Below are 17,874 nucleotides of genomic sequence, written 5' to 3'. Positions count from 1 at the left end.
AAATCTGTATAGAATAATCACAAGCTGTGTATAGTACAAAACACTTCATAGATATCAGTGGATTACAAACTTCTAGAAACATTCAGAAACTGAGAAAAATTATGATTTGGCAAGTTTCTAGCACTGCAACTAGAAAGTCTTTGACCAATACATGATGCTACATAAAACAGGAGAGAGACAGGGAATTCATCTGTGTATGATTACACACGCTACAGCTTTACTGTCACAGCCTATCTTCCTTAAATCGTGTGAAGAGATGATAAATCTTGATTTGAGGATTCACCTTAGCAGGGAACCTTGTTAAAGTGCAATTTATGACAATCATCAGTCAGTCGGAGTCTTCCAAACACAAAAGGATCCATTTAAGTAACATTCAACTCGCTCCCCTCCACTCCTAAGGACAAAGTTCATGATGGTTGTGGTGTTCCCGGCAGAGGACTCTGCGAGGTGAAAAGGGGACTGTGGCTCGGCTCTTGCGCATGTATCCTTTTGCGCGAACCTCTGTTCAACCTCGATCTTCTCTGTGGATTTGGTGTTTTCTTTCTGTAGATCTGCCTCTCGGGACTATCAGGTGTTCCCAGGTGCTGTAACAGTCTCTTCTGAAATACAGTCTCGAACTGCTGCTGCTACAAACAGAAAAGAAAAGAAAAAATACAATTCAATATGATTAGGGGTTGCAATATTTCCCTGTTACCAATAGTATCATTGGTAACACTTGAGTGGCTGGACCTGGATTTTGTATGCTCTTTGGTCTTCTTTTTTCATCTCTCCCTTTATTATTCCCTTCCGTGAGCACGGGTGGTGTGACAGATACCAGTAGCGCTCCAGTAACCTCTCTATTACTGCTGCTCTATCAATGCTTGAACTCCATTTTCCTGTTTACTTCAATTCCTGCAAGTTATCTACAGTACCTAAGATAGCAATGTGCCAACAATGCATCATACCAAACCACACATCATTTTGTCAATTTTACTGCTGCTCTATTGCAATACTTGAATTCCATCTTCCTGATTACTTCAATTCCTGCCAGTTATCTACCCATCATTATACTGTTGTTTTGTTGCATTCTCTGTATGATCTGCACAGCTTTAGTTTACCTTCAAGTTTGTACTGCCCATTGACCATAAGTAAAATATTTGACCCCAAGTCAAATGTTTGGCCCCAAATAAAATGTTTGACCCAAAGTCAAATGTACTTTTGATATACTGTGATGGTCCATATGATGGACTGCCATACAATGAAGTTGAGCTGAACAAATCTGAACCGAATTCGATCTAACTGAGGAAAAAAAAGAACTAAATCGCATTGAAATCAAGCAGACCAGATTGAAATGAGCTGAACTGAGCTGAATTGAATCAGAAAAGCTTCTCTTACCACGGCTAGTTGTGGTGTGGTGGTAGGTGGCAGAGTTCTGGGGTCTGCCGTCGTGTGTTGTCTGTCTTTGGGGTTGGCTGGCGCACAGTACATCTCCAGATGCTGGAGATCACAGCCTCCCGGCTTACAGCAGTGGTCCACGATGCCCTTATTGCCTCTGGGCCGAGGTCCATACCCTGACCAATTATGTTTTCCTGCAGGAGGAGAAGAGAAATATCGTTGCTGTCGGCTGGAAACCTTTGTGTCCAAAACAAAACTGTTGCTTTTCAGGAAATGGAAAAAAGGTTCCAGTAGATCAAATGTAGTTAGGGCTGTTACAATTATTACATAATCGTCTAATCGCAATTATTTTAAGTAATCGCGATTATTTTTCATAATCGTCATAATCGTGAATGTTGAAAATGTTTCATATATATATATTTTTTTGAGTAAAAAATGGAAATAGCAGATCTACAAGCTCACAAGCGTTGTGAGCTTGTAGATCGGCTATTTCCACTATCAATGTTATTTTTTAAGTAGAAAGTTGTCAAATATGTCCATAATTTCTTTGTATATTTAGGTTATGTGTCATATCTGCCATGTGCAACTTTAAAGCCTAAAAGCCAAAGAGAAATGTAATTATCAACGACAAAAACACAATTAAATCGTTAATCGCAATTATTTGAGTGACAATTAATCGTCATGTAAAATGTCATATCGTGACAGCCCTAAACGTAGTTATTATGTAATATGTAGTCGCAAGCTCTCATTAATACTGTTCATTGGTTCAATATTTATAAATACCATGGACAAACGTAACCACTTTCACAAAAACAGCAAACCCACAATGTGTTGCATCGCAATGTGGTGTGAGCTTGTAGATCGGCTACTTTTGTATGACACTGTAGTATGACGAAGTAGGGCATTCATTTACAAAAAAGAAAACAGTTGAAAGTTGAAATACCGTATATAGTAACTAGATTTCTGCCCGGCAGCAACGACGTGAAATTCACCAATCATGGTTCAGATTCAGAAAATCCTTTCTTTTGATCAACAAACTTTACTGGGATTCAACTTTACACCAAAATGACGCTAACCTACTAGGGCAGTGGTTCTCAACCTTTTCAGGTCGCAACCCCCAAAATAATCATATTTTAACCAGGGATTACATTTTATATAATACTGTTCTATTGGGGCGCCCGCTGGCCTGGTGGTCAAGGCGCATACCACATACTAGGCTATGATGCCTGCTGGCGTCGCCGGTTCGATTCCCGATCTGGACGACCTTTGCCACATGTCATTCCCCATCTCTCTCCCCATTTCCTGTCAGTCTACTGTCCTGTCAATAAAGGCATAAAAAGCCCAAAAACAAATCTTAAAAAAAAAAAAAAAAAATTGTGAAAATAGATGATTTACATATGCTCACAACACCTTGCAACGCGATCTGCCTCTAATATTTGACAATTTGGCCAATGTTTAATTTGTCATTTTAGAGGTATTAAAAGGTCCTTAAATCAACTTTAGAAATGTGCACATCACTCTATACACTTAAACTTTATGTTGGTTTGTTTACTGTTGAGAAGAGAAAACATCCGGGGTCCCGACCCACAGGTTGAGAACCACTGTACTAGAGGCTGTGTAATATCCAACAATAAAGGTCATCATCAATAAAGCTTCATGGAGGCACAGTGATAAAATACAGCTGCTGTGTACAAAAGCACGCTGCCATCTCCACCCAGGAAAACACAGATAGCAGATGGTCACAGTGGCCTTGCACATGGACACAGAGTGAGGTTAAGGGGAAGGTGATTAGGTGAATGGGATGGTGGCTAGGGCATTCGGGAGAGTGTTTTCTGTTGGTGTTTCAGTCCGAGTGTATCAAAGGGTGCGTTCGGAAATGCGCACCGGTTCTGGTTAGGGTTAGGGTTATGGTTAGTTTTAGGCATAGTTTTACTGAGGTTAGGGTTAGGGTTAGGGTTGGGTTTAGGCATATAGTTTTACTGAGGTTAGGGTTAGGATTAGGGTAAGGTTTAGGCACTCCCTACACTGAGCACACACCCGGTGCGCATTTCCGAACGCACCCTTTGATACACTCGGACTGAAACACCAGCAGAAAACACTCTCCCTAGGGCATTCACCAAATATTCGAACATTCTAATATCAAAGTCACTATTCGACGTTGTTCACCGAAGTCGAATATTCGTTTATTTTATTTTATTGTTTCACTTAAAAAATATATATAGTTTATAAAGCTTGGCTAGATAGGAAGTCATAATAATGAGTTGTCAATGCCCCTGGTGGATGAATTTGTTAATGCTCTATGCCAGGGGTTCTCAAACCTTTTTAGGCTGTGACCCCCAAAATAAACATATTTGAACTGGGGACCCCCACCCTGACAAGCACTTGGAATTGTAGGTATTACATTTAATGTGACTCGGTTCCGCAGATAAATATTGTGAAAATAGCAGATCTACATGCTCACAACGCCTCGCAACGCGAGGCGTTGTGAGCATATAGATCGTCTATTTTCACAATGTTCGCCTCTTGCTTACTTAATATTTGATAGTTTGGCCAGTCCTGTCGAATATTCGACTATTCGAATACTTTGAGGTCGAATAATTCGAATACTAAAAATCACTATTCGTGAATGCCCTAATGGTGGGTAATTTGTGTATGATCCATGTCAGCGATTTACAACCTGTGGGCCGGGGACCGCTGGTGGTGGGCCGTGACGATATTGCAATTGCGCCCCCAAATAATTGACAAAATACTAAGACATTAATGATGCAACATTAATATTAAAAAGGTTAATGTAAATAGCAGGCCTGGAATTCCGTCATTTTAAGGGGCAAGGCCACTTGGCCTTTGGTGTTGTCCATTTTTTGAGGGCACAAATGCCAAATGCCAGGGCAGGAAGGCTATCGAATAAAACAAGATTTTAGTCCATTTTGTTGAATTTAAGGGTTAGGGATGAAAACCTAATCTGCAGTGAAATAGATAAATGATGATATTTACAATCTGATCCATGTTCAGCCCAGCACCAATCAAAGCCACTGGATTGGTTTAAAGATGGGGACTCGGGGAGTTAAGATATTCATAATCTCTGACAAGAAAGAGACAGAGGGGCAACGGCGGCCATGGCCTTCGTGGCCTTCATGAAAGTCCTGCCCTGGTAAATAGCATTATCTTTTTATTATTATTTTTTTGATATTTTGGGGGCTTTATTTATAGTTTCTACAATAGAAAGTCTTAGAGACCAACAGGACACAGGGGGAAAGAGATGGGGAGAGACATGCAGCAAAGCTCGTCGGGAACAGGACTCGAACCCACGATACACTGTCAGGCTAGATTGAAGCCGAGGTGCCCAGACCCCTACGCCAGCAGATAGCAGATCTACAAGCTCACAACTGAGCTTGTAGATCGGCTATTTCCACTATCAATGTTATTTTTTAAGTAGTAAGTCGTCAAATATGTCAGTAATGTATTTGTGTGTTTAGGTTATGTATCATATCTGCCATGTGCAACTTCAAAGCCTAAAAGCCAAACAGAAATGTAATTATCAATGACAAAAACACAATTAAATCGTTAATCGCCAATTATTTGAATGACAATTAATCGTCATGTAAAATGTCATATCGTGACAGCCCTAATACATGCGTTTCCTTTTGGGAAATGTAGACTGACTGACCGACAACAATTTAAATGAAAATGTATGTACCACATTAACCATAGCACATGTGTTTGTTTCTTTATTTTTACATTTGTCCTGTGATGATATAGCGTTTAAGTGGTTAAGAAAATCTTACAAATAGAACCAGATCAGCCTCTTTCACAGACAAGACAGACAGCAAAACAGTGTATGTTTATTGCTCTCCTAATTTGTCCCAGCCAGGGTGTAGGGAATTTAGATATTTTGTTATAACAATTATTTTATGGTCCCTACATATCAGGGAGCTGTATAAAACAAACAATACAACTATAAATAACAATAATCTAACAAAGAACCGTGTTTAGCATTTTAATTAGTGGCCATGTACTGTAAATCACAACACATGGGGGGGTATATTTACCTAAATAGATTCCTCGGTCGCCACACACAAATCTTAGGTCAGCAATTAGATCTGTGCCACAGCGCAGCCGGGATGCTTCTGCAGGGACGGACACAGACGTCAGGCACATGGTGGAGTACAGCATACAGACGCTCCAGAAATTCAACACCTGAAGAGAAAGGACAAACTGTGTGAGTACACACAATAGAAATGTCATGCCAATTCACAGCTATTCACAGAACACCAAATATTTATACGAAAGTGTACTTTACAAAACTTGGCCAAGACTGGGGATATTATATCACATAATTCCTTATGTGCAAAGTGATCATGATCTGGTCAAAATATCTCACTTTTAATTAAGTGCAATGGTAAAGTAACCCACCAACACATACAGATGAAACTAAGTCATCTATAATAAAACATTCCATTTATGTCTGCCTCAATCTGTTAGTCCAAAGCTCATCAGGCCAATGGCAGGAGGAATATTCTATAAATGTCAAGCAATCTTGGCATTGCTCAGTACAATTACAAAATAAATTCAGTGTTGGGTTCATGTCAGCCACGTAGCTGTTGTGTACAGCAAAAGAAAAACAAGGTAAACAAAGCCAAAACATAAGAGGCATCAACAATACAGAGCAATGGATTTGTCAATCTATGCTGTCAGTACATCACACAATGGGTGGATTCATTTTTGCCAGTCAAGCTGATAAGGATAGCTTTATGTCTGGCCTATGAATGACACCATTCACACATTATCTGCTGTCTAACGCTTTATTTGAATTTAACTACTATTTGGTTTGACGCATCTCTCGACTTCTGTTTACAAATGATCTTGACCTGATGCAATTTCTCCATTTATGAAAATATGTTGGCCAACACTTTGAATGCCCACCCAACATGCACTCAACCACTATCCTAAATTGATTTCAATAATCTTCCAATTCTACAAAAAAGGCCCAAGAACACTTGGCACAGGGACGTTGAGACTGACATCAAGCAACGTGGGCCAACATGAAAATAAGATGGAAAAGAAAGCCCAGGATAACGTACTCTGGCGGACTATAGTCAACAGCCTATAATTCCATGCAAAAGCCCAAAATAAGTATAAAAATCAAAGGCCTTTTACAGCTCTTGAAATGTTCTAATGCCATTCCCTCATTTCTTCTAATCCAAAACATGCGTTACTGCATCCAAAGGGTGCATCCCCTATTCCTCGTCCCTGAAATAACAGTCCAAATTAAGCAGAAATAATATCCCCATGTAATTCTCTGAGGAACTGCGGGGCTGTCAAAGACCAAACTGAGATGAGCGTGCCGGGCAGACCAGTGTGCACCTGCCACCTTGTCCAAATCCTCCAGGGCTTACACTTCAAAAGATGTAGTCCTGTTTGCCCAACGGTTCGTTCTTACCTTAAGTGTCAGCCCTCTCACAGAGCGACAGTGTTGGGAGGGGTGTGAGGAGTTCATGCTGCTGTAGTGGCGTTGTTCCGTCTCTCCACAGTTGTACTCGACAGTCTGAGGCCTTGGACCTGCTCTTATACCCAGCCAGAAAGCCCACAGAGAGGGGGAGGATCTTGAGGAGCTCCCACCAGTGGTGGAAGTAGTACTCAAGATTAGTATTCCTTTCCTTAAGTACAAGCAATACTACAATGTAGAAATATTCTGTTAGAGGTATTGCCATACAGTACTAGTATCCTAGTAGTATTCAGTTTTGCTTGTTTAAAAGTACTGAAGTATTGGCATCAAAATATACCTACAGTGCCAAAGTAAAATATGATGAAATATATTGTCAAAATAATTCAATCCTTTTTCCTTTTTCCTCACAAGCTCACAACGCTTTTTGAGCTTGTAGATCTGCAATCTTTTTTAATAGTAAAAGTATAAAATAGCACTTAAGCATGTTTTGTTTTAATAATAATTTAATCTTCAAAGTAACTAACTAAAGCTGTAAAATAATTTAAAGTATAACTGGAAATATTAGGAGTACAATACTTGCTGAGATATTGAAAAGTAGAGCTATAAAATACTCAAGTAAACTTAGTTACTCTCCACTACTAGCTCACAATCACCCTCTGCCACGCTCATTTTGAGACACTGCAATCTAGTTTTGGTGCTGCTCATATCGAGAGATGTAACATGCTGTCATTGCGATGAACTTGTTCTGCTCTGTGACTACTGTGCTTCTCATAGTTTAGGCTACACTCGACATGATAAGACTTTATAGGGTTGCTTAAAAGATAACCTACTGTATACAATCAATGCCACACTATCAGGGCTGGAGACATTATTGTGTGGTCAAGCGCAGTAGTAGGGTGCCTGAATGCTTTGGGGTAATTCAAATATTTGGGAAAAATGTAACCCAGTAACGTTTAATTGAAAACATTTGAGATGGTCAACCCTGTCAATATAAAAAGGTCATTACCAATCTAAATCCATTACAATGCCTAAATATAAGTCCTTTGCAAAAAGGAATATGAGTGACAGGCACTATTCAAACAGGCAGCCAACTCCATGCAGAAAGAAAGTACAGAGTTGACCATGGTAAAAGACCAGGGTGCCATGATTTCCCACCTGTTCATTACCTGGTTTTCAGGTGGATGGTGACTAAGGCTGGGCGATAATAGGAAAATCTTCGATAACGTTGTTGAATACCTCAATATCGATATTACTCATGATATTAGTAAAAACAATTGCAGTATAGTGTTTAATGTTTTTCTGCTTTAGGTCCACTGCTTGCCTAACCCAGATAACGAATAGCATATCCATGCATACACACTGCACAGTACACATAGAAGGGTTAGGTAGGTTTTATTGAAATAACACCTGGTTACAGATGGACTGCTTCTTTTGCATGTGCTACGTGTCGTGCATGCATAGTGTGTCTGTTAATTAATTTGACACATACACCAATACCTCATTTCAAGCAGTCTTCGTCGATATGTATACCTTGCATGTTGATACCTCGATATAATTTTTCGATATATTGCCCAGCCTTAGTGGTGACCCAGCTGAAGTTAGCCACACCAACAGTAAAAAGGGGAAGGGATGATTTTATTGTATTACTAAAACAGTGTATTTAGATTGGGCCTTTTGACTCAGATTTAGAAACCAAAAATACACAAGACAGACATATTTGCAAATTATAACCACACCTGGGGGTTTATTAGAGTAATGTTTACACCATAGATACATACAAAACAGAAAAAGTACAAAACTATGGCAACACCTCTTTAACTAAGTAGTAGTTCTAAAGTATAGAGGGTTACTGTGGTAAAATAAGTCATATCGGGAAGAATCATAGGGCAAATATTTTAGAATACCTGCATAAAAAGACAGTATTTATTAGACACTTAATATTATTACAGAGACATTTAGTAAAGAAAATAAATGTGTGTGATCACTTCACATCTGTCTCCCTTCGCTTCATGTCCTGTCTCTCAATACTGTGTTTTGTAAATAATTAAAACAAACAAGATATTATAGCAGTGATTCCCAAAGCTGGGTCCACGGTCCAGGCACTCTCAGAGTTCCTTGAGGAGGTTCCCAAATGGACCGTCCGACCCTGTAAGTCACAATTTATGATGGTCCTTGAAATAAAAGTTTGAGAACCGCTGCATTATATTTATTACCTTATGTGAAGTATAATTTAAGTAAAAGACAACGATCTCTGTGTGCACAAATACGGTCTGGAACATTACCATTAGCTCTGGAGACAGGCAGGTTCAATGCTACCCCAGAGAGATGTTGTTTGTTCTGTGAACTTGGGGAAATTGAAAATGAGGTTCACTTTTTGTTTTATTGTCCTAAATATGTTGACATAAGAGAGGTTAATAAGATGTCTTCTATCTGTGATGATTTCCTTGACTTAGACGATTATGAAAAACTTGAGATGTTTTGCCAAAGGAACATTTATTGTCAGATTTTATTTGTCAAGCTTGGGAGACAAGACAAAATACTGTATAATTCTGAAAATGTATAAAAATGAATGTATAACTATTAAAACATACATAATAAAACATACAGTAAATTAGAAATGGTGTCTTATAAACGCATGAGGGTTGGGCACTCTGTGTGCAGGACACGAAAATAAACGAATCAATCAATCAATATAGGTACCATGCACGCACCTATGAAGCGGCTCGGAAGAGCGCAGCCTTCTGTTCTCTGAATTTGGCTCTCAGTTGACTAAGTTTTTCCTCTTGAGCCAGTTGATCATAGTCACAGTTCTGACGCTGTCCTGCAGCGGCTGTGAACACAAGTCCCGGTGGAACCTCTGCACTAGGCTCTGCACTAATCTCTGCAACTGACATGTTGGGCTCATCGTCCATGTCTTCACAGTGCCCTGCATCGTTTTCATAGTCCCCTGCATTGTTTTCACAGTCCCCTGCATTGTTCTCACTGTCCACTGAATTGTTGTTACCGTCCATTGCATTGCCTTCACTGTCGGATGCATTATTTTCACTCATGTTCACTGTTTCTTGCTGGCATGCGTCTTCCATCTCAGCTTCACTGCTACTTGCGATTGGTAACACAGATTTCTTCTTCTTTTTTTGCTGGCGTGGGTCTTCATCCTCAGTTTCACTACTACTACTTGTGATTGGTAGTGGTGGTCTTTGTTGTTGAACGGGGCTCTTTGTCTTGCAGATCTCTGGTGATTCCTGGAAGAAAATTAAATGTTGATTACACAGCCGATCCCACATATACAGTAAACACATGGCTGAGCAGTTTGTGCAGACTTTGTTTTAAAGTGGCGTCTAGAATGGTGCATGACATAAATATCCTTAGCCGTGTTTCCCCTATATGCATTCGTGCAGCTCCTGATTTTTTGGGGAGAGAGACCGGACAACAGAGCACAGAGAGCAGATGGCTCCATATCTCTTTGATCTTACCATGCCGTGATCAATGTTACTTCAGCATTCTTCTTGTTATCTTATTGTAATTTGGTTTTGCCAAGAAATGTTTGAATATTATATGTTCCATTTACAACAGAAGGCTATTGGGAGTGCTCTCTCAATAGATCTGGGGCTTCGGCCATTTGAGGAACTGTGAACAGCTTCATATTCAGGTCAATTAACTTTGCACATACCTGATCGATCTCAGCTTAATTATAAGCTACACAAGCAACTGTGTAAATGTCAACACCGAAGCAAACCAACACTGATTATCATTTGAGTATCTGATGTCACAGTGATGTGTCAGCCTTTTATGCCCATATATGGAGAACCCTGTGATGTCACAGTGATGTGTCAGGGGATCCACAGTGTCAGGCGTTACAGACAGACAGACAGAGATATGGTCAAGCTGTGACGGTTCACATACTAAACTGCGACCTATGGTCGCAATAAATATATATTTTTGCACAAGATAAATATTCACAACTGCTCTGCTACAACTCCATTCTAGGGGAAACACTGTTTAGTACACATAACCTCTGAATGATGGGTTCATTAAAAGGATATGAGAGCATTCCTCATTAGTGCGAGTAGCCAATACTGTATTATACACTCTAGTTTTCCAACAAGTAAGACGCCCTCAGGCAGAGAAGCGACCACCAGGTCGCGCTGAAAAGCAGCTGACTGAGCAGCGTTCGGTTAAACAGCGTGTTAAAGCCTGTGAAAGCCACAGCCAATCAGTGACGCGCCACAGACCCATGTGACTGAGTGTTACACTAAATGTGTTTAGAACTGCCTTCATGGATGGAATGGGAGGGAGGAAGTGAAGTCGATAGGTAACAAAATGTTGTTCACACACACACACACACACACACACACACACACACACACACACACACACACACACACACACACACACACACACACACACACACACACACACACACACACACACACACACACACACACACACACACACACACACACACACACACAGTGGATGACAGAGTTCACACCAGAACTCTGACAGTTATCGTTATTCGTTATAGAGCTTGGTGTGAACTTCCCTTAAGGCCAGTCCACACCTATGCAACTAGACAACAAAATCATTGCATGCAATTACTTGCAACTACTTGCAACCATTTATCGCCAATGGCTGTTGCAAGGAGTTGCATTGGTGTGACATGGCCTTAAAACTGTTTTATTGCAAGGAGTTGTGACTATTTGCAAGGAGTTACATTGGTGCCGTCTAGGGCTGGGTGCAATAACCACAAAACAGCGGTTTTGTATACTGCGTTTTTTTATCATTCGATACAACTTTTTGGGGGAGATACCGCCATACCGTTGGTAAACAGTGACTTATTACCGCCATAACTAAAAGTCCATGCTGCCCAGCAAACAAAGGAATCACTGTCAGGCATCAGTTACGTTCCCGACAACCTTTGCTGCATGCATGTCACTCCCCATTTCCTGTCAGTCTACTTCCCTATTAATATAGGCATAAAAGCCCAAAAACAAATCATAGGCATACTCCACTGGCTCTCCCTTTGTAATTGAGGATCACGGCCACCTGTTTTGTTTGTTTATTCGCGACTCTATGAGACCTACGACCGTCTTTTAACAAACACAGCGGCTAGAAATAATGAATGGATATTATTCTATAAAATCACAAAGTTAAGGTATTTTGATGGCAGGGATCAGACAATAAAAAAAAAGCCTAGATTTGGCAGTAAAAGAGTTCATATTCGAATCCCAAATATTGCTCGAAAATGTATTTAATTTTTTCGTTTATTTGACAGGGACAATACAAAAAACAATGTATCAACAAAGTTCACGGTCGCATGCTGGTATCCTGTTATATTATTATATATTAGAATATATTCGATATTCAGGCCAATTTTTAAGACCAATATTACATTTTGATTTGAGGATATATAGATAGATGTCAACAGCCCTAGTTTGGATATATCGCTCTGTGTAGCCCGTGTCTACAGTGGAACAGAGAAAGGAGTAGAGGCAGGTGGTTATAATATAACTGGTTATGGACGGTTAGTGTCATGAAGAGACATGAAGAGAGTTCAGGCAGGATGGAAAAGGTGGAGACAAATGTGACAGAAGGGTACCAGCAAGAGTGAAAGGAAAGGTGTGAGACAAAGCTGGTTTAGGTATAAGCTCAAGTCCAAAACACTCCCTAAGTCCCTATGCCATGATTTTCCTCTGGTGGAAGATACCCATCGGGCCAAAGAGGCATTGTATGGATGCGATGAGTGCCTGAGTGACCAAGGAAGATTCAGAGGACAAGAATAGATGGAAACGGATGGTAGGCTATGGCGATCCCTAACAGGACATATCCGAAAGAGATCCGAATCTTACTGTAAAATAATTAAATTAAGGATAAGAAAAGGGGAGAATACACGCACTTTCCAAATTTAAAAATGTAATTTAACTCATTTAGTGCCACCCCTTTCACCACTAGAGGGCGCCCAGTGGCCAGAGAAAATCCCATAGAGATATGCTGGTATATGCAGAAGCCCTGCAGCCATGACTTGCCTGAACACTTTCCTTTGTGCATGACTGCATGTACAGGAAGAGGATGAAGTTAGCTTGAAGTTAGCTATTGGCTACCAAGCATTTTAGAAGCCTTATTTTCGTCAACTTAGCCATGATTAAACCTTGCACACCTCATGCATGGGAAAAAAACAGAGAAGAATGAGCTCTGAAAAATCCAATGCAATCCAGAGTGGATTTGTGCAGTTTGTTCACAGCTTTCAAACAAAAAAATCCGATTGGAAATCCGTTCAGGCATTCTTGAGATAATCGCCCTTATGTTTTACATGTAATGTAAACAAAAATGGCTGCCCTGTATGTTAGATGGGGTTGTATGGGGGTGGAACATGCAAAATCGCGATTGAAATCATGTTCACCAGATTTGATGGGGTCCAAAAAAAAAAAAAAAAAATTCAAAAAAAATTTTTTCAAAAAAAAAAAAAAAATTTTTTTTTTTTTTTTTTTTTTTTTTTTATATCCCGAACTTGTTCGGGATAGGCACCCTGTGATACGATCATATATCCCGAACTAATTCGGGATAGGCACTCAATGAGTTAAATAAATAAAATCAACATAAAAATGTCAACAAATGCCAATATTCTTTGTGGTAACATTTCAAGCCACCAAAAGAATGTACATCTGTGACGGTGTGCAGGTTTTATTTATTTTCATTACATGATAATTAAACTAAGCCATACTTACTTCATCTGTGCCATGGCACTCTCTCTGGGAGACGGAGTCCATTTGTGCTTTGGCCAATAATCTATTTAGCGTCTCTCGTGGGATTCTGATCAACTTCACCTGACAACGCCTCTTGAGCAATTGTTCCATAACTTCTTTCTTCTGAAACGCATCCTTGGGGGGTTCAGGAGAGGTTTCAAGGAACTGAGGCTAAACAGGGGGTTTCGGAGAGAAAATACGAATATGAATACGAATGAATAAATGAGGCGTGAGCATGCGGTGGGGTTAGTACCGTATTTTCCGGACTATAAGGCGCACCGGACTATAAGGCGCACTGTCAATGAATGGTCTATTTTCAAACTGTTTTCATATATAAGGCGCACCGGACTAGAAGGCGCACATAATAGACGCTACCGTTGCGTTATGCATCCAACAGATGGAGCTGTGCTAAAGGGAATGTCAATGTATGATCCATATATAAAGCGCACTGGACTATAAGGCGCACTGTAGTTTTTTGAGAAAATTAAAGGCTTTTAAGTGTGCCTTATAGTCCGGAAAATACGGGTATGTTCAGTTTCTGAGCTGCTGAGACTAGGTGGGCCAGTCGCCCCATCAGTCTGTTGTGGAAATCAGTGTTGCATTGACCACTTACGCGCCATTTGATAGCTACATATGGCAGTGTCACTCTGAGAAAATAGCAGATCTACAAACTCAATGCATCACAAAATTGGGAAAATAGGTTGAAGGGGTCAAAGTATGCAAGTGGAAGGGGATGAGAAAATGTTGGTCTTTCCGGAGGTGCAGGAAAAGGTTTGGGGAAAGGGGGGGGGAAAGAGACACAGACAGTCCGACACCCTACTAATCCTGGGTGAATGGATGGCTGTTGTTGGTTCACTCACAGCTAAACATGACTTGGATAAATTGATCCCCCTTTAGCTTGCCCCCAGAGATGCAAGCAACGAGCTCCAAGGAAGGAGCCCTGAGGCTATGTGAGTGGCATCCTCACAGTTATCTCTTGTATGCGTATGGTGGAACGAGCATGGAAGAAAGAGAGACAGAGAGAGAAAGCATGTGGTCTGTCTGTGTGTGTGTGTGTGTGTGTGTGTGTGTGTGTGTGTAGGACAGTGAGGTTACCTAACTCCAACTATGTTCGAGAGACTCAAGAGAGAGAGAAAGGGATAATGGGATATATTGTGTACATCATGTACAATCTTTGGGAAATTAAGATGCATAAACTGAGAGCGCGGGTTACATGATTCAAATGCAATCTGAGACGATCCAATATTCTGTGTTTCATAGAGGTATGGAGCCATGGACTGATTCTACGAAGCCTAATCACTAAAAAAACGGCAGCTGATCACTTCTCGATAGGAAGGAAAGGCTTCTCGCATTCCGTTTTTTTTTTTTTTTTTTTTTTCAGATGTCAGATCATGATGCAATTCTCACCTCAGAATATTAAAGTTAACAAAGTAAGCTTTCTCTGCGCAGCTACTTCCCAACGTATTCATCCATTTTTCACAATCTGCGAGTTCTCTGCTGTGCCAACGTGCACCATTTTCTGTAAATTCTTTAATTAGACAATAAATGAATATACACTGGTCCGGAAAATAAATATTTTCTAATAATAAATGAATATACTCTAAACATAGAGAATCTTTTAAGACTTATTGAGCTCAGATCCCAGCCCTACTGTGCATCCTAAATAATACCAGAAGATAAAATCCCATTTCTTACCATCTCCTCCTGGCTGTCATAATCAGAAGCTGAAGTTATCTCGATGGCTGGGGCAGGTACCTCTGTGTTGGTGTCTTGGTCAGAGTCTGAAGTTATCACGATGGCTGGGGATGGTACGTCTGTGTTGGGGTCACAGGGGATCCGGCTTTGACTTCCCATTGGCTTGGGCTTTCTCACTGACAGAAAGATCTCCCTGTGGTAGATAAGAACCGCATCGTGGTCGAACTGAGGTATGGAACCACGGGGGAGTTCTACTGGTGAGGTATCAGTGTGGTTGGGTGTCTTTCTGCAGAGCTGGAGCTCTTCCAGCACCCTATGGATAGTAAGGTTGGAGGTCACAAAAGGCATGGTGAGAGGGTTCTTGGCTCTCGTCTGCTGTCTGGAGATCATGAGCAGTTTGCCTTTATCTTGGATGATCTTTTTTTGGTCTTTCTTCCGTATCATTACTGGAGAAATATATATTACTTCTGAAGAGCTGGCAAGTTCTCTGACAGGCTTGGAACGTACAATTTTCCTCAAAATAGCTCTTGGTAAGGTCTTGAGAAGGACCGTTATTACTTCTGCCTCTTCGGGAATGAAGATCTCGAAGTCTTCACAGGAATCCATTTTCTCTGTGTGCACACATACAACAGATATGAGATATCTAATACAACATTGTAAACTTAGCAGACAGAAGTCCGGAATTCAAAGTAGAAGAGTGTTGGTATCAAAATGTACTTAAAGTAGAACATACTCATTATGCAGAATTACCCATTATTTCAAAATATTTGAAAATAGCAGATCCACAAGCTCACATTAAGGCTGAAGTGGGTAATATTTGTAATAATAATCAAAATCTAAAAAGGAACTAGTAACTAAACTTTTTGTTGTGGAGTTAAAACAAAAATTGTAGCCTAGTGGAGTAAAAACTACAAAATTTGCCTCATACATAAGAGATTGTACATAATTACAATTACTTAAAGTAAATGTACTTAGTTACACAACAACCAAATGGGTCTACTCTACACAGTGACCCCCAGCTACATTGTTGTTAACGTAGCATCAAAAACACTAGCTCTGGTCCAGAGTTACAAAATCACTAGCCCCACATAACCTCACCCTCCGCTGTGGAGCCTCCACAGTGGAGGTTCTATATGAGGCTACAAAATCACTTGAACCAGTTTAACCCTAGACACATCGGCTATTTGAAATTGCATCTACATGGTCGCAATGCGCCATCAGCTTGCATATTATCTGCCGTTTCCAATTAAACTAATTAGCTTAATAATGCTAATTGGAGTAGCTACCAGCTACCAGTGCCTAACTAGCACTTACCAAAACTCCAAAAGGTAAGTTCACAGAGTAGAAGAAACCGCGACGTGTGTTTGACAAAATAAACGCGTTATTGTAAATAAATAAATAAAAGGAACACAGTCGTGCGTTGATACAACTTTTTAAATCTCTATCCGTTTAATATAACTCATGGCTCTAACGTACAGAAACGTTGCTGTTTGTTTCGGTTTGTTTCCCTCCTCAGTCCTCCCAAATCCCCCATAGTGCAACGCGACGTGACTTCCGGTGAAAGAACTTTCAAAATAATAAAAGGCGTCATAAGAAAATCTACAAGGCTCACATCACATCACATCACATCACAGGGGCTCAGCCGATGCGACGCGTCTAGTATAAGATTTATTTATCTGCATTTGATGATGGCAGTTTTCATTAGACATAAACAATAACACCCGTAATATTTATTTTGAAGACGTTAGAGTGTAAAAAAAAGTGCTCTACAAGTTAATTTATGGCTAGGGTTTCATTCTCTGAAAGCCTGGTGGGCGAGGTTAGGGTTTCATTATCAAATAAATACCACGTAGAAAGCAGGCTTGTCAATGCTCCTGGATTTCCCAGGAGTCTCCTGGAATTTGAGATTAGTGGAGTAGAAGTAAAAGTAAAATAGCCTAGGCTAGTACTCCAGTAAAGTTAAAAAAGAAAAAAACAGGAGGCGGACCGAGCAGGCGTTGCTATGGTGATCGTATACTATTGGTTTGCTCCTGCAAAGACCAGTCTGTCAGTATGAAGTTGTCTTTGATCCGACATCGTGACATTCTTCATTCCAAACTGTACAAGTAAGTAATTATAGCGTCTATCCATCCATAACAGACTGTCAGTGGTGAAAAGAAGTAGTTTACTGTGTTCTTCGTCTGTCATTCAATGATATATGAGATACTTGGTTTCCTGTGGAAATAATAAGCTTAGTCTTTTCATGGATCTCCTTTTAGTAGACCTTGTACCAGTGAACTGTACCGTCATGAAACTGTACCTTTTCCTTTGCAAACGTCTAATAAAGTCTTCAATCAATCAATCAATCAATCAAACTAAAGTATAGGCTGCATTTCTTTTTAGTAGGCAAGCCTACCGTTTAACTTGAGTATTTTGGATTTTTACTTCACATTAGCCTAATAGACATTTTACATTTTAAGGAATGGAAAAAGTATATTATGAATTAACCACTCCTATTTCAAATAATAGTGAAAATGCACAAGCTCACCAACTAATTTCACTATTATTGATGTTTTTAATGTATGGTAAATCTACCTTTTAATACAACAATGCATTCATTTTGTAAATAAACCTTTT

The 17,874-nt window shown here is 40.0% G+C and overlaps 2 protein-coding genes across 3 annotated transcripts; both read right to left on the bottom strand.

Annotated features, from left to right (window-relative positions):
* Positions 1 to 407: 407 nt before the first annotated feature.
* Positions 408 to 6,871, bottom strand: igf3 (insulin-like growth factor 3; the record flags this gene model as incomplete). Its single annotated transcript, XM_080732788.1, has 4 exons — positions 408 to 626; positions 1,375 to 1,568; positions 5,424 to 5,571; positions 6,815 to 6,871. The coding sequence occupies 4 exons, from the start codon at positions 6,869 to 6,871 to the stop codon at positions 408 to 410; spliced, it is 618 nt and encodes a 205-aa protein (XP_080588914.1).
* Positions 6,872 to 8,567: 1,696 nt separating this feature from the next.
* Positions 8,568 to 16,761, bottom strand: LOC308290597 (uncharacterized protein). Of its 2 annotated transcripts, XM_080732501.1 has the most exons (4): positions 16,573 to 16,761; positions 15,259 to 15,869; positions 13,546 to 13,734; positions 8,568 to 10,062 (listed from the first exon to the last, which is right to left on the bottom strand). In XM_080732501.1, exons 2-4 carry the CDS (start codon positions 15,862 to 15,864, stop codon positions 9,532 to 9,534), a joined length of 1,326 nt encoding a protein of 441 aa, XP_080588627.1. In that variant the 5' UTR covers positions 15,865 to 15,869; positions 16,573 to 16,761; the 3' UTR covers positions 8,568 to 9,531. The 2 variants fall into 2 exon arrangements, with proteins under 2 accessions (XP_080588627.1, XP_080588628.1); XM_080732502.1 differs by lacking the exon at positions 13,546 to 13,734.
* Between the last annotated feature and the right edge of the window lie 1,113 nt (positions 16,762 to 17,874).

This window comes from Nannobrachium achirus (assembly GCF_963921795.1).
Source record: "Nannobrachium achirus genome assembly, chromosome: 9".
In the NCBI taxonomy this organism is placed as follows: Eukaryota; Metazoa; Chordata; class Actinopteri; order Myctophiformes; family Myctophidae; genus Nannobrachium; species Nannobrachium achirus.
This window is presented reverse-complemented; position numbering and strand designations above follow the sequence as displayed.

What these genes read in the sequence shown, in the direction of transcription:
- LOC308290597 (XM_080732501.1), bottom strand. Translation starts at nt 15,864, where the DNA reads ATGGATTCCTGTGAAGACTTCGAGATCTTCATTCCCGAAGAGGCAGAA. An exon ending in ATGACAGCCAGGAGGAGATG is followed by an intron (nt 13,735 to 15,258) that starts GTAAGAAATGGG and finishes CCCCCTGTTTAG; the next exon opens with CCTCAGTTCCTTGAAACCTC. An exon ending in AGTGCCATGGCACAGATGAA is followed by an intron (nt 10,063 to 13,545) that starts GTAAGTATGGCT and finishes ATTTTCTTCCAG; the next exon opens with GAATCACCAGAGATCTGCAA.